General features: G+C 31.7%; 1 protein-coding gene across 5 annotated transcripts; it reads left to right on the top strand.

Moving 5' to 3' along the window:
* The first annotated feature begins 1,983 nt into the window (after window positions 1–1,983).
* Window positions 1,984–8,276, top strand: LOC110712532. 5 transcript variants are annotated; one of them, XR_002509607.1, is made up of 7 exons: window positions 1,984–2,447; window positions 4,180–4,316; window positions 5,263–5,550; window positions 5,648–6,134; window positions 7,019–7,284; window positions 7,412–7,598; window positions 7,923–8,276. XR_002509607.1 is itself a non-coding variant. In XM_021891005.1 (5 exons), exons 1-5 carry the CDS (start codon window positions 5,104–5,106, stop codon window positions 7,466–7,468), a joined length of 1,134 nt encoding a protein of 377 aa, XP_021746697.1. In that variant the 5' UTR covers window positions 4,327–5,103; the 3' UTR covers window positions 7,469–8,276. The 5 variants fall into 5 exon arrangements, 1 of the variants encoding a protein (XP_021746697.1); XR_002509604.1 differs by lacking the exon at window positions 4,180–4,316 and having other exon boundaries at window positions 1,988–2,447; XR_002509608.1 differs by lacking the exons at window positions 1,984–2,447; window positions 4,180–4,316 and adding an exon at window positions 4,326–5,139 and having other exon boundaries at window positions 7,019–7,192.
* The last annotated feature ends 7,925 nt before the right edge of the window (window positions 8,277–16,201 follow it).

Genomic DNA, 16,201 nt, shown 5'->3' with positions numbered 1-16,201 from the left:
TATAATTTCGATTCCTAATGTATGTAAAATTATACCAATTGGATTTTCAACCCTTTTTACATACGTCTTTTAGGTTACATATCGTGAATTCGTGATTCACATAAGCAAAATTATAGTTATTTGAATAATTTCGCGGTGTACTTTTATAATTACCTCCTCTCATTTCTTTGTAGGTTATACAAATATTTAGGTTTTCTAGGTTGAAAGTAAGCCATTTTATTTTTAATTTGAAAATTTGGGCACTTCAATTCCTACCCTTTATTCTTGACTAATTCAGTTTTATCTTTCAATTTCAATAATTCTACAAGTTATGAAGTGATACATACACTTTTGTTAATTTGTTCATCTTCATACAATGGAGTTTGTGTTCATTAATTATTCTATGCATTCCCTATACAGGTACATAAAGGATCACATCAAATGTAAAATTTTAGAATACTATCAAATGAATTAGGTCGAAATCATTTTCATATATAGCTCTAGCAAATCGTTAATAGAACTAGCCTTCAATCTAAAAATGTTGTATGTTCCAGCATAACCTAAAAGAGGCATACTATATTCTAACATCTATACACAATTGCAATTTTTGTAAACTAAATCAATTCATTAATAAAAAGTCATACAACATCTATAAATGAAATCTAAATTAACAAATATATAAAATTGTATATAAGAGTTTCCTTCATCAAAGCTAATTGTTGAATAAATCTTGTAATGTGGTACATTTCTCACACATATCGCTGGTATATACAACCTTTTCGAAGAGACGGTCTAACGATTTGTTGTATCCATAAGGATTAATTCACTTGAACGTATTTGAAATTTGACAACCATTGGATAGTAGTTTTATTATGTAGATATATGATTTATATTTTATAACAATTAATTTTACTATCAAACAAAAAGAGTATTTTTTCGTATGAAAAAAAAGAACTTGAATATGTAATAGTCATCATAAATTAAAAAAATGAAATTTAGGCTGGAAAACATCTTTAAAAATATTCTAATATTAGAAAATTAAAAGAGTTACAGCTAAATTATGTATAAATTTGAAATAAATAACATAATATAAAAACTTGGAAAATTCATAATATGTATAGAGTAGACTCAATATACTTATTTTTAGTTCCTTTTTTTTTTTTTTTTTTTTGCCCATGAATATTGTACATGTGCATTATGCCTATATAAAAATGAGCATGTATTAGAAAATAACTGATATATTTTGACGATTTTCAAATACAAGAAAGGAGCAATCTATCATAAAGAATCAGAATAAAAATGATGAATATCTTAGATATTAAAAACATGAGATATATTAATTAAGGGACTATAATAGATTGGTGTCATCTGATCTAATGACAAATTAAGAGTTAAATAAAAATTTAATTAATTGTTAGTTACAACTAAGTAAGTACAGTTAATCAGATAGGTAATCATGGGACAATCAAACATGGGGTACTTGTAAGTTGTACTTCAAATCTGTCTTCAAAAGTACATAAGTTCATGAACCTAATCCCTGGGTGTCACAAAGGTCTGATAGAATTATTCATTAATTTCCAGTACTAATTTCATACTGTACGAATATTTTGAATGGTTCTTACAAGAGTTACAACTCAATTTAAATACAAGCAATTTGCTTGACTTCTCAACTAGCTAGAAAAATAATATATACTCTCATTGTTTCATTTTGTTAATCACATTTCTAATATTTCATTTAAAGAGATAAACTTTGACCATGATTGAAACACACTGTGCAAATTCAAGTAGCCTGATGAATGTTCACATTAGCACACTACTACATTTTTGACCAAATGCAACGGCCTAATAAAGGCTAATACAACGGTATTCTAATTTCCGTTGCAATAGAGTAGACTATTGCCACGGATTTAACACTAATGTTCTTAGAGGTATAGCTATTGCCACGGCTGTAAAGAACCGTTGCAATAGCCTAGCTATTTTAACAAAAATGAGAGCTATTGCAACGGTATGTGTTGTATCATGAAAAAATATAGAACGAATGAAGCGCGCATTTCTTCCCTCTATTTTTTTCACCAAATATTTTGAACAACACGTGGAAGAATTTGCTTCCCTCTATTCTCAATTCTCACGTACAGTACCTTTCAATTCCCCCTTTTCTCCATTTTCCCCATTGTCAATTTCTCACCATTTTCACAGTACCATTTTCCCATTTTCTCCATTTTCCCCATCTTCTCAGATCTCATAGCTTCAATTCTCCAAAAATACTTCGAAATTTTGAGACGAAAATCACGAAGAAAAATACTCCAAAATTCTAAGAGGAAAATAAGCAAAGAAATCACGAAGGCGGCACTCCGGCGGTGGTGGCTGAAAGCGGCAGTCAGGCGGTGGTGGCTGATAGCGGCACAGGCGGTCTCAATTTCATCTTGCATGTCCCTTCCTTGAGCTGATTGCTCGAAATTTGCTTCAAGGTATTCAACGAATTTTCGTTTTGGGTTAATTATATTTGAAGTTTATGCTTTTGTGTTTGGGAATTTGTATGTGATGCCATGGAAGATGAAGTTTCTGCTCTGGTAACTCTTGGAATTAAAAGGCTAATGGGTTTTGTTTAGCAACTTTTTTTTTTATTTTATTATTTTTGAAACCTAGAAGTACTGAATATTGTATTTGAGTAGTCTAATGGGGTTTTTTGGGGGAATTTCATATAAATGGATATTAAGAAGATATATTGATTTGGGGTGGCTGATTTGGTTCATGGGGTAAGACTTTAGTGATCTAAGTTTCTGACTATTTATTTTTGGGGTGGCCGAAATTTCTTTTTTCATAATTGAATGTGTATACAACTCAGTCTGTTCATCAATCTAGATCAAAACATCCCTTGATAGAATATATAGTTGTATACAAAGTTTTCATTGGTTTTAAAACTCTTAGATTGGTATTCAATGCATACCAAATTCCTTTTGCATTCTTCTAACTTTCAATAAAATTTGTAACAAGAAAGGGAAATAGTATAACCTGTTTTAAACTTTTTAGAATACATTTCAAGTATTTGTTTCCTACTTACAATATATCTGAAATTATATCAAGGCCCTCGTAATTGTATTACTGTTTTCTAGCGTCTCCACGCCATAGCTTTTGTTGTAAGGTCATTGGGGTATATCCGCGCAGAAAATCCATGGTGTATATAGTGTAGGCAGATACAATGGAAAGCTTGTCGTGGCCATTTATGGCTGTTTGTGACTTTTTTGTTGGGAAGTTTAGCAAATTATGGGTTGTATCTTGTATGAAGATGACATTAGTTTCTTGAATTCATATTTTGTTAGCTGTTTTTGAATCTTATTTTCGTCAATAGTTTGTAGTAGCTACAGAACTTATTTCTGCAAAGTGCAAACTGAGCTAGCTAGGCAGAGACTAATTATTAATGATATCACCGTAGTGTGTTTATGTTGCAAATTTGTCTCCAAATTCCATTTGCATTCTTCTAACTTTCAATAAAATTTGTAACAAGAAAGGGAAATAGTATAACCTATTTTAAACTTTTTAGAATACATTTCAAGTATTTGTTTCCTACTTACAATATATCTGAAATTCTTATGTAATTATGCTATGTAATTATGCTTTATGTCTACTTTCCTCTCTGTTTTTTGCGTTGCCAGGCAATTCTTTTTTGATGTGTTGCTTATGAGAGGCTAATGAATATTATAAGTTATGTTTTCTATATTGATTGTGCTTCTTTTGTCCCATTGTTTTTTATTTGTCTTTCATGTAATAGTCAGTAACTTGGATCTCTAAATTGTCAGAAACTATTTATATAGCCAACTTTATTTATAGTTTTTACTCAAGTATATCCAAATGGCCTTCAAGTATTTTTATGTTTTCCTTGTTTTTCATTGCCCATACTCTAGTCTATTTGGTGTGTAATCTGTGTCCTCCCTTTATGGTTAAATCTCCATTCATTAGTTACTTGTTCTTGTTTTTGTCTATCCTTCGTTTTGCAATGTCAAACAAGTCAACCCTTATTTGGCTAGTAGTCTTTACTAACCTGACATTGATGGGTTAGGCATTTTTACTCCAATGTGCTCTCCTATTTAGTATTTAGTTAAAGAAGTCACCTAAAGCCTTTAGATTTAACAGAAATTATTGGAAATTACTGTTATTCAATCTTTAGATGTGTATCATTGTATATGTGTGTGTGAATAATAGCTGCACTGAGGGCTTTAAAAGAGGCTTAGAAGGCTGGGTCTGAATACGTAATTCGCATGAGAAAGGTCTGAATACCCAAGCATCAAGGAATTGCTGCTGACTTCAGTCGCGTTTCCCATACTATAGAGCTGAGAAAGGTAATAAGCTGATTAGCTTAGACAAGCCAACAATCTGTCTTATATAAGTCTGTACAAATTATAATGGAAACAGAACAAGTAACTTGTGTAGATCATGTTTTCTTTTGATTGTCATAGGGTCTCGTACCTTCTTACACATGTCGGTGTTTTCTTGACGCATAAGGTTTACCTTTTCGCATAGCTCCATATTTTCCTGCTGAATGATATTCCCCTGTAAAAAGGAAATGGTAATAGAACTAACATAGTAAGATTTTGCTATCTTCTTTTCAGTTAAGAATATATAAGGAAGGTAATAATCTTGTAAAGGACCTTGTGGATTGGTTTAGGGAGAAAGTTGATTTGATTCTTAAAGAAGGCCATGATAATATCCAGGACCATATGTTGTGGTTATCAAAAGGTCCCTCTCATGTTGCCAAAAAGCACACAGGGTACTCAGTTAACGGCTATAGGTTTCATACCATGAAGCGAGATGCAAATTGCGTAACTCAAAACAGTGGCGTCACTCTAATAGCCACTACACATAGCTTTGCAAGCTCCAAAGATCAAAATCCTATTGTGGGAAATGTTAATTATTTTGGATCAGTAACAGAAATCATTGAGATATCCTATCATGGTCATTTCAGTGTTGTCTTATTTAGATGTCAATGGTTTCACTCAGAAAAGGATGATGATGAGCTCATTACGGTTAATATGAATAAGACCGTTTCTAAAGAAGAACCTTTGATCTTAGAAAATCAAGCACATCAAGTGTTTTATGTAGAAGATTTGAATAGAGAAGGGTGGCATTATGCTATTCAAATCCCTCCTAGAGAGTTTTCAGATGGTATTAACATACATTTTTTTAATACTTCACTATATGTTATAAATGAGCTTATTTTACATTGTAATTCTATTCAGTTTATTGTATTTACATTCAAAATTAACATACTTCCATTTTTTTTCCCAGATGAAACGGAGTAGACCCAAAGTTGCTGCTTCCAAATATCAGCTTACGGAATATGAGCTGCAACGGCTTCAAAAACTGAAAGTCAATGCAGAAAGAATGGAAGCCCTAGGATCGGCATCTCTTGCTAATAAGATACTTGAAGACAAAACAAAAGCCTTATTTTGTCCAAGTGCAATGCTGAATAGTACACCAGAAAATGAGGATGATGCCTCTATGTCGGAATATGATGGTGAAAATGAGGTTGAAACTGACAATCTCACTTCTGGAAAAAGAAAATCCAGTAAACAGGTGTGTACTTCTATTTTTTCATTTATACAGGCTGTTTTTATAGTTTATCACGGTTTACATGTAATAAGTAATGCTTTATTTTCCTTTTGTTTTATAGGTTTCAAAGCAAGTAAATAAATCATCACTTCGCCCCAAAACTATGGCTGATGTTGTGGAAGTGAATAGCCGTAAGAAGCATGCAGTTGATGAAGTTCAGAACATTCAATCACTTAAGGTTGCTAGAGTTCAAGATCAATGCATCCAAAAGAAGGAGCAAGTTATCTCAGAAAAGAAGGGATCAAAACGAGCGTTCTGTTCTCCTGGTTCCATGTCAGCGTACTTCGAGTTTCGGAAAAAGCAAAAAGAAAATAATGAAGCGTTTGTAGCTAGTAATCAGTCATTGAATGATTCTCTTACAAGAAACACAAGGATTTGTGGCGCTGCATTTAATGAGAATGACAATGATGATGCGGATGCACTAAGTAGGTGGCTTGATGAAGCGGATGCACTGAATGAGAATGATGATGGTGTTGGTGATGAATATGAAGGTGTTCAACAAATACAAGATGAAGTTCTATCTAACTATGGAAGGGAAGGAATGCAAGGTATTGTTTTTCTCTTACTTCCTCCCCATCTACTAGGGGGTTTTACAGACCTCTTTTTCTGTTTTAATCCTTTTGAGCTCAGTCATCAAAACTGGGATTTCATTTTTTTATTTTTATTTTCTCGTTCACCACCTTATCTCATCAACCCATCATCTCTCTCTTCATTTTTTGATTCAAATATTAATTGGTCGTATGTAATATGTGTGTATGTAAGTAAAGTTTAGTAGTTGTATAATATTCATACTAGTATTCATGAGATACAGAAGAAAGTTCTAACGTTAGAAATTTGATAATAAATTGAATGTGTCAGCTTCAGATAAAGGTTTTGGGACTCATATATATATATATATATATATATATATATATATATATTGATATTGATTGGGACAGGGACAGGGACAGGGACAGCCAAGGATGCCTCTTCCTTGCATTGCTTTTCTGTGTTTGTCTAAAACTTAATCTGTAGCTGTAAAAGAAAATGCAGATATTATCTGATTCAGAGCCCTTTTCTTGTGGAATGTTATTGCTCGGAATGAGACTTGCGGTTCAATTCTTCGTCATATTTCTATTAATTTCCTGGATAATTAGATGGATGACTATCTGTTTATGAGTGTGATCTTATTGTCATGTTTCTATGTGATTATAGAGATGACTACAAATTTGTCTTATTGGCTTTCCTGGATAAGTAGATTGTTGGCTTTCTAAGTTTGTCTTCTCTTGCCTGAATAGAAATCTATCTTCTTATGATTGTGATTTTTATTGTAATTTTTGTGAAGTATCTTGAATTCTTTTTCTTGATTTAACTGAACATTCAATGCTCAGTGCGTGTTCATGTTGGTCTTTTCAGCTTTAGTAAAAACCTTTTAAGTAAAAAATGTGCACAGAACCAGAAAAAGAACCTGAAAAAGCTCCTAACAGAAAAAGGCATCGAGGTCCAACAATGCTACCCAAGGTTCATGCACGAACAAGAGACGAGCGTGAAGTTATTATTTTAAACTCACTTGGCCAACCAGTTGGACCTACACGGGAAATTGTTCAGGAGTTCAAGCAATTCTTAGGTACTGTGGCAAGGGATTCTGAACTTGCACCACTAAATTATATTAACTTTCCAAGTCTACCCACACTTGACAAAATGTGGGAGTATGTCCAAGTACGTAGTATTATAATTCATTTTGTTGGATTTCATTTTCTACATAATTAATTCCACGTTAATAATTGGACCTCCATATGCTACATACATGTTACATACTAATGTTTTATATTCATGATTTGTTTAGGAAAAATATATGGTTCCTGAAGCTGGAAGAGAATGGGTGACGCTGGAAAGCTCATAAATGCTTTACTAAGAGGAACTACTTCTCTGCATATCCCACTGATGCTTTACGATGGTTTCATAAGCCAGACACAATTTCAGAACCTCAATTTAGAGAGCTTTTGCAATACTGGCATTCTAAAGAGGCTGAGGTATTATGTATATGGTTTTGAGCTGGTTTTGTGCAATATTGACATAGTTTCATGACAAAAAAAGTCACTCTTTCAGTTTACTGTTTTTATGATCGCCTTTGTTTCCGGAGTTGTTTTTACTTTGCAAGCTACTATTTACTTGCATAGCCTGATATAGATTATGTCTTGCTTGGGTTATGAGGCCTGATATAGACTATTTACATGATTTTTGCTACCATCTTTCCTATTGTATTAATAGTAGAAAGTAGATACTTATTCGATATTTTACGTGGTTCAAATTTAGTTTAATTATATTTCTTTTATTTTTTTCAATTTTACGTGTAGGTGAATGGGGAGTCAAATGGAGCGGAAGTATAGTGACTAGCCATCTAACAAATGGTGCATATATGTTGGCGACTCTTATTCAAGTTCCAGCTTTGTGAAGATTTGGATATTTCGGCTTATATATATGTTGACAATTTGTATTTTGGACGATCAAATGAATTATCTAACTTTTATTTATTATTAGTACGGTACGTATGTCATACCAAAAATAGGCAAGTAATATTTTGTAATGTACGTATTTTGCATTATAATTATTATATATAAATGATACTTTAATTTGTTTATGTTAGTATATTTAGATTTGTACCGACTAATTAATATTATATTACCATTCACCCAACAAAAAAAAAAAAAATCCCAATGATCAATCCGTTGCAGTAGATACGTACTCCTACCATTATTGTATCAATTAGCTTCATCCGTTGCAATAGGTTCAATTTCATCATAATTATTAGTCAGTACTCTATTGCCACGGATAAGTTATGCCGTTGCAATAGGTTCAATTTCATCATAATTATTAGTCAGTACTCTATTGCCACGGATAAGTTATGCCGTTGCAACAGGTATTGGTCTATTGCCACGGATCAGTGGTGTCGTGGCATTAGGTGTCATAAGCCGTTGCATTAGACCTACTGCAACGCCAGCAGATGCCACGGTACATGGCCGTTGCATTAGGCCTAATGCCACGGATTTTTACGCCTAATGCAACGGATTTAGGGGTTGCAATAGATCAAAAATGTAGTAGTGGCAATCGAGTTTTGACTAGTATGAAACATTGGTACTCAAACTTCTATGAACTTTCATAATTGAGCAATGCCTAATTAGTAGATACTGATACTCCGTATTGTATTTCAAAATATGACTATTAGTAAAAAGTACGCTCAATACTAGCGCATGTAGCACCACGTAATAGTACGTAATGACCTCAAGTTCAACCATTACTAATATTTTTTAACCGGTCTATAATTTCTTTAACAAAAGCAATAGACAATGTATTTAATAAAAGGTCTTTTTTGCCAATTACATATAGTAATTTTTCCGCTGTATAACTTATTTGAATTAGTTTGAATAGCATTTGTTAACCTTTAACTAAAGTTATTTTTCATAAATTAATTTTTTCTTGAAGGCTTTCTTATAATAATTTTGTTTGGACTCATTAGTCTTTACTTGAGCTAAATATAAGGTGCTACCTAAATATTAGTTGTAATTTTAGGGTATTATTTGTGAGATAAAATATTTTAAAATTATAATTAATATTTAACAGAAGTAGTATTTAAGTGGAAAAAAAAAATTACTTGAACTTTTTATCAAAAAAGCCTTAAAAATTAGAAATGGAAAATAAAAGTGTTTAATTTTATTGCGTTATATTGTCATGTGCCTAATTTAAGTAGGGTAGCTAGGAGGCTAGGTTGGGTTAGCCAATAGGCAGTAGTCGTAGGAGATGGGACGATGGGTTAAGTTCCTCTATTATTGCGAAAAAAGGGCATTATGTTTTTTTTTTTACAGCTGTACTGATGTTATTGTGATGGTTGACTACGATTACTTGACTTTCATGATTTTGTTGAAATTTCACGTCAATTACTCCGTATTATTATTATTTCCAATTTGTCTTTCCTTGGCTTCATCGCCCTTGTCATTGTTTTTGGGCCGCAACGCCCAAATGCTCTTTTCAGCAAAACAAACCGCAAATCAAATTACTTCAGTAGAATCAGTACGTATTTTATTTCACAATGTTATTTGACACTTGTTATAAAACGTCCTCGTTTAGGAATGCTATATTGCCTATATCACGCATTTACACATTCATGGTTCTATCTTAATGAGGCGTTTGACAAGAGGATAGGAATAAGAATGACAAGAGGGTGGAATAAAGATGTGATAAGGAATTGATGGAAGGGATAAGAATAAAGTTAAGTGTGTCCCTTGTTCGGTAAGAAATTAAGAATTGGAAATAAAATTGGGATGAAGGGCAAATATACTTTAATACCCTTATTGGTCATTCCCTTCTCTTTTATCTTCCTTTTTCAATATGCGTATAATGGTTTTTTAAGATCAAAATTCTTATCCCTCCTCTTATACCACAACCCTAGGTATTAGATTTAGAGGGATAAGAGGTGGGGGGGGGGGGGGGGGGGGGGATGTTTCCCTATCCCTCTCTATCCACCAAAACAAACACTTCATTATTTCTCTTACCCCTCTCTCTTATTTCTATCCATTTTCCCTTATCCCTCCTACTAAACACCCTCTTAATTATCTAGCCTCCTCCCTCTTCCTCCACATTGTCCTTTATCCACTTCTACATCAAGTCTATACATATACGTGCAGACCGAGTTGAAACCAGGGGGGGCTAGGGTAGGTTATGACCAACTGACCACCTTTTTAATTATGGTTTTAAAATAAGTTATGCACATGTTATAACGACGCTAGCTTGTTTGCTTAACTGAGATAAGAAGAAATTGTCTTTTAAGTAATTGCAAGTCAAAATGTTGTTTGCTACACTCATGGGCATCATCAGAACCAAAATACAGAATTTATTTGTCTAAGGAAAAAAAAACATACACCAATATGGGAGTTAATTCAATTTTTTCGAAAGCATAGGAGGTAATTTAGTTTGATCTAATTCCACACCAAAGTAACTTGGCTAGGAAACTTGTTTTTTTAAACTCGTTCATATCCTTGAACTCTTTAAAACACACATATGACATATGTACTAACTAAGCTTATAAATTCCAATAATTTAGTAAAAAAAATAAAAAAAAAATTGTAATATACGCAATTAACGCAAATGAGGTGTATAGGATTTTGTGCTACAAATTATTGGAATTTATTAGGATTCAAATCTGATTTTTTTCCCTTCTAATTAACCAAGCTAGGCCACTTATTATGGTATAGAAACGTAATTTTGGTCGAATCTTTGATATGCCCTACAATGTGAGTGTAATGAAGTTATCCTTAGTCAAATTCCAATATGCTGCTATTGATCTCACTTATCACGCGTGCTATTATGGACAGTAAGGAAGTTTATACTATACTGTCAGAACATTATTCTAATCCCACTATAATTTTGTTATCTTATGTAAAATTTTGATTGCTACCGCTATTTATTAGGGAGTTATTACCTGAGACTAATTGTGAATTTTGGTCAATTTTATTTTCATAGAACAACAATCCATGTGTTAGATACCCTACATACACCACCACCTATAGGCTATAGCCATGGGTGCATACTGTTAGGCCATCGCAATCAAAAAGTTAAGTTGATGGTTGAAATCTAAGATTATTCTATATACTCTATCTATCACGTCCCTTCACATGAGCACCCTTTGAACTTGAAATATGGATGCAGCATGCCCTCCTCCTCTTCTACATACTATGCGTGAAATATTTTCACTAAATAGAAGATGTGGATGAAATTTGAACCTGTGACCTCTTGTCACGTTAGCTTTGATACCATATTAAATTAAGGATCAAATCAACCAAAAGCTTACACTGATAGTTAAAGTTCATGATCGTTTTATATACTTTATCACATACAATGATATAAAAAAGGCTAGGTTAAAAATTACTACCGAAAAAGTTAAATCTTACTAATTTTATTATTTTATATTATTATTTGAGGACATAGAAAATGGAGGGATGGTTAGTCCATCCATCTCCCCTCCCCCCCAAGTGGTTGGGGGTTCGATCCTCATCCCCCATTCATGTGATAGGGTGGGGAATCCTCCGGCATCATACCGTATAAAAAAAAATCATAAAAATTATTTTCTTTATTTCTGATTTTTATAATTTTTTTAATTTTTTTTGTTAACACCCATGTGGCTTCTTCTCTATCTTATTTCTCCACCTATTTTATAAACATATAATCTCAATTCAATTTCCTACCGTCCAAAAACCTTAACACATACACACGTAACAAAGAATAACATCAGTTCAACGATAAATAAACGAAATTATCAAAGATTGATAATGAGGATGATATACATAGCTCTAAAATCTAACAATAAATTTATAACAACCATACCGAACAAATACCTCTAATTAATTATGCGCAAATAAAACGAAATTGTCAAAGGTTTTTCAATAAAAACTTGTAAAATTACACTAGCAAGGCCGTAAAAATGGTTGCATACATTGGTGAAATTCCTTGTTTTTTTTTTTTTTTTTTTTTTTTTCCAAATATCAGTTATCACACACATAATGGAGAAAAATAATCCCATATACCTTAAACAAGACAAACATGTTAGAATTCACCAAAATACTCCCTAACTGGCTATTATAATTAAACGATGAGGAATAAGATAATGGCCTAGTTGAAAAGAAAGGAATGAGAGAAGCTAAAAGAAGAAATACGAGAAAGAAAAGTTGAAAATTTAAGCAAAACTAAGGGGTTTATTGTTACATCAATATTGTTGATGTCCATGCTTAGGAGTTCAAATATGGTGTTTAATGTATATTTTCTTGTACTATGACGGTGAAGAAAGTAAAACTTCTTCATTGCATTATTACCGGTGCCGGTTGGGAGTTAGACTCTTTTTTCCTTCTTGTCAAAAATTAATAATTCGATTGGTCATTCACTAATTAAGGAGTAAAAAAGAAGTATAAAATAATAGGAAATCTAATAAGCTCATTTTGATATAAGACATATATGAAGAATTGAAGGGTATTATATTAATTTTAACATGGCCCTAGAAATCTATCATTATAGATATATACTAATCAAAACTTTGATAATGTCAAAAAACTATATATGGGATTAACATGGGAAATTGGTGGTCCAAAATCGGATTGAGATTCTACGCTTTCTTTTTTGGGTGTGACATTCTTCACTCTACCACAACCGAGGAATCAAAGTTAAGATCTCTAAGCAACCAACTTCTGGATTAAAAAAGGATTAAACATACCAAATCACCCATTACTTAATTTAATACAGGTAGATGTCGTTTTTAATTTTTTTTGACCTTTTTGTACCGACATCTTAGCTTCCACAATTTCAAGGTTTGTCAAAAAAAAAATTCAAGGTTTATCATCAAGAAAATAGATTTTAAAAATAATAATTAAAAAAAAAAAAAAAAAACAAGGTTTGTATTCAATCTTCTCACTTTTAATATAGTTACATGTTTTTAAATGAGCAAAAAATATTAGTGTGGTTGTATTGCATTGTGAAGGAGCGTATTTCACTACGGAGTTTCTAATAATTAATGATGAAGTTCATCCACTTTTGGTACTTAGGTATTGTATTTTTTTTTAACGGTAAGAAGAAGGTCTTTATTGGGTCGGAACCTCTCACAGAGTCACAGGTCCAATCCGAACCGGGTTAGGGGGCTGGACAATTTGGGAGTGGGGGAAGGGTAAGAGGATCCCCACCCTAAATTGCCTCTAATGGGGTTTAATCCCACAACCTTTTGATTGTGAAATGACAAACCTTACCACTAGACTAAGTTTTGCTTGGTTACTTATAAGTTATTGTATTGGTACTTAGTTTGGTGCCAACAAAGACTATTCTAATTGACACCCCTTTATTAGTGAAATAATCTATAAAAGGTAGTTGTTTAAAAAACATTGTTTATATAAGGTTGTTAATGACAAAATTTGCATTAAAATACAAAATGTATTAGAAGATTTTTCTTTTTCCAATGTTTTGAAAACGTATATATCTTCACTATCTTTGTAAAGCATGAAATACAATCTATAAACTCGCATGATCAGTTTGATAATAATGAAAACAATCACTTTAAAAACAAAACAACCATCAAAATTACGGAGTAATTAATAATGCATCGTACTATCTCCACTTTAGGGGTGGCTTTGGCTACCCCTTCCAGCCCCACTATCTCCACCCTAATTCACTCCTTACCCTCCTTCAACACCAGCACACCACCGTCACCTCTCTCTTCTCATCCAATGTAATTTAGATTATATTATCGCGAATGTAAATAGTGACAAGACTTAAATGAGTACCCAATATGTTGTCACCCACAAGAGTTACAACAAAAATGAAACTAACGTTACATGGGAGCAGCAATATATGGTAATAATTGTATGAAGTTGATGAGTCGATCGATCGGCTACAAAGTTGATTGCTGTTGATGTTAACATAACTTTACCTCTTATTACAGTTTTTCTTTTTCACGCGGAGTGTCTGATTGCTGTAAATAGTGTTATACTGTTGGATACGTACTTCTTCAACTTTCATTTTTACAAGTTTCATTTCAACGCATAAATTAATTTTGCAATAAATGCACACAACCATAACACCCTACGCATCCTTTTTTATTTTCTATTTTATAATTTTTTGTGAAGTAAAAAAATAGGTCAATAATCTGATTAGATAATAATTCTATCTCCGCCAAGAAAATACATTATGCGTTGAGAAAAATTCTCAAGAAAATTAGGTTCATAGATTCAATGGTAATCACTTTACCTATCGAGTGAGAGGCAATATATATCGTAACTATTAACGTAGTTACATAAGAGTAGCAGTTCATGAATTAAACTAACCCACTTGATTTTAGACTTTTTATTATATATATATATATATATATATTTTTATATTCAGTAAATTTTTATTAGATTTTTGGAAAATTTTCGTATTAAACCTACCCATATATCCCGTTAATAAAATTCAAATTTATAGTAGCATATTGACCACATTAAATATATTTTCTAAACCCATCACTGATGTATTACATCCCTCCTATTGCTAAAACGATAATCCTAATCCATGATCCTTGACCAGGCCTTACTGCAACAACTTTTAACAATTCAAACATGCGTGCTATTTCTAGATGATTTAAATATAGTCTTATGACTTTTGACTACCATAATTTTTTAAAATGGACGGTTAAGATTATTTGTTTTATTTATTTATTTTTAATTAGTAATTTTAGTTAAAAATAATTTTTCAATAATTTTAAATATATTTTGATCTTTTAGAAATTATTATTTTTTAATACTTTTGGAATTCTAGAAATAAAAAAATATATAAAATAATTTTTAATTAAAATTACTAATTAAAGATAAATAAAAAACAAACAATCTCAGCCGTCCTTTTTTTAACAAATTATGGTAGTCAAAAGTCATAAAACTACATTAGAATTTTCAGCTATTTCTATTTAATTATTTAATTTAAACAAATTCAAAAATACGAAAATTATCGATCGATAATGACAAAATGAAAGACGTTCACCTTAAGAATCATGATCAACTGCTTTATTCTGATTAGATTCTGATCAGCCGTAGGCAATAATATCCAACTAAGATATATTGCGGTGGTAAGATCTTGTTGGTGTTACATAATTCTTTCATGTCCACAAAAATAATAAGAGTGGGGATCGACTTAGTTGAAGGTGCTTTGTAAGAATTCAGCCTTTGGTGAGTACTAGATAACAACTTCGTTCAAAAGATTACAATTATCTTACCCTTATTAAAGTTTATTATTCTATTGGAATATAGGACCACTAATTTTATTACTTAAAGAAGGTTTAAAAAAATAAAATAAAAAATAAAGGGTTCTTTGTACCATATGGAATTTAGCTAGGAAGATTTTTTTAAAATTTATCGTTCATATAATCTTATAATTAAAAATGTATCACCAAATATCTTAGTCAACCACAGAGTATATATAAGCCTTATCTCATTTTTCGTCAATTAGACCATGTTTTGTTCATCAAATATTCACTTATTTCGGAAAACTTAAGTTCAAATAAGAATTGTTATATAAGTTCGTATAAATTTATAAGTAAATTAAAAAAATAAAAAATAAAAAATTAAGCTCTACGGATAATAAATAAGGAATACTATATAAGGGCTATCCACACTCAATTTACAATTGAAATAAGTAGATAAATTACTACAAGTTTTAAAGTGAGTTTACCTTTGGAGCACGTAACGCTAATAAAACCCTTTGAATTTTACCCTTTTTTTATACATTGTCAAATGTTTGTATCCTATTTCCATTGTAGAGGCTAGGGCAATTTTTTTTTTTTGGTGCACTAGGATGCATAGTGCTCATGATGCACCCGGTCAAAATAACAACAAACATGTTCTTTGATTTTGAACTATATATATGTAATTAGTTTTGAACTATAATTATATGTTTGTTTAATTTATAATTTTTTTCTTCAATATAGCACATGTTCTTTTAAACTTTGAATATGTGTCTTGATTTTGAAGTACATGCTTTTTGAGTTTGGACGTGAAGTTTATGCATGTTCTACTTCTTTTACATTTAAACTACATGATTGTTGGTTGCTTTTGGGGTTCATGCTCAATTGCTCATT

Source organism: Chenopodium quinoa, unplaced genomic scaffold, assembly GCF_001683475.1.
Source record: "Chenopodium quinoa cultivar QQ74 unplaced genomic scaffold, ASM168347v1, whole genome shotgun sequence".
In the NCBI taxonomy this organism is placed as follows: Eukaryota; Viridiplantae; Streptophyta; class Magnoliopsida; order Caryophyllales; family Amaranthaceae; genus Chenopodium; species Chenopodium quinoa.
Note: the sequence above shows the minus strand (reverse complement) of the source record. Positions and strands in the feature narration are given on the sequence as shown.

Excerpts from the sequence above, each read along its gene's own strand:
- LOC110712532 (XM_021891005.1), top strand. The coding sequence starts at position 5,104 with ATGCTATTCAAATCCCTCCTAGAGAGTTTTCAGATG. Across the intron at positions 5,140-5,262 it reads TCCTAGAGAGTTTTCAGATG|ATGAAACGGAGTAGACCCAA; the intron begins GTATTAACATAC and ends TTTTTTTCCCAG. Across the intron at positions 7,285-7,411 it reads AAATGTGGGAGTATGTCCAA|GAAAAATATATGGTTCCTGA; the intron begins GTACGTAGTATT and ends TGATTTGTTTAG.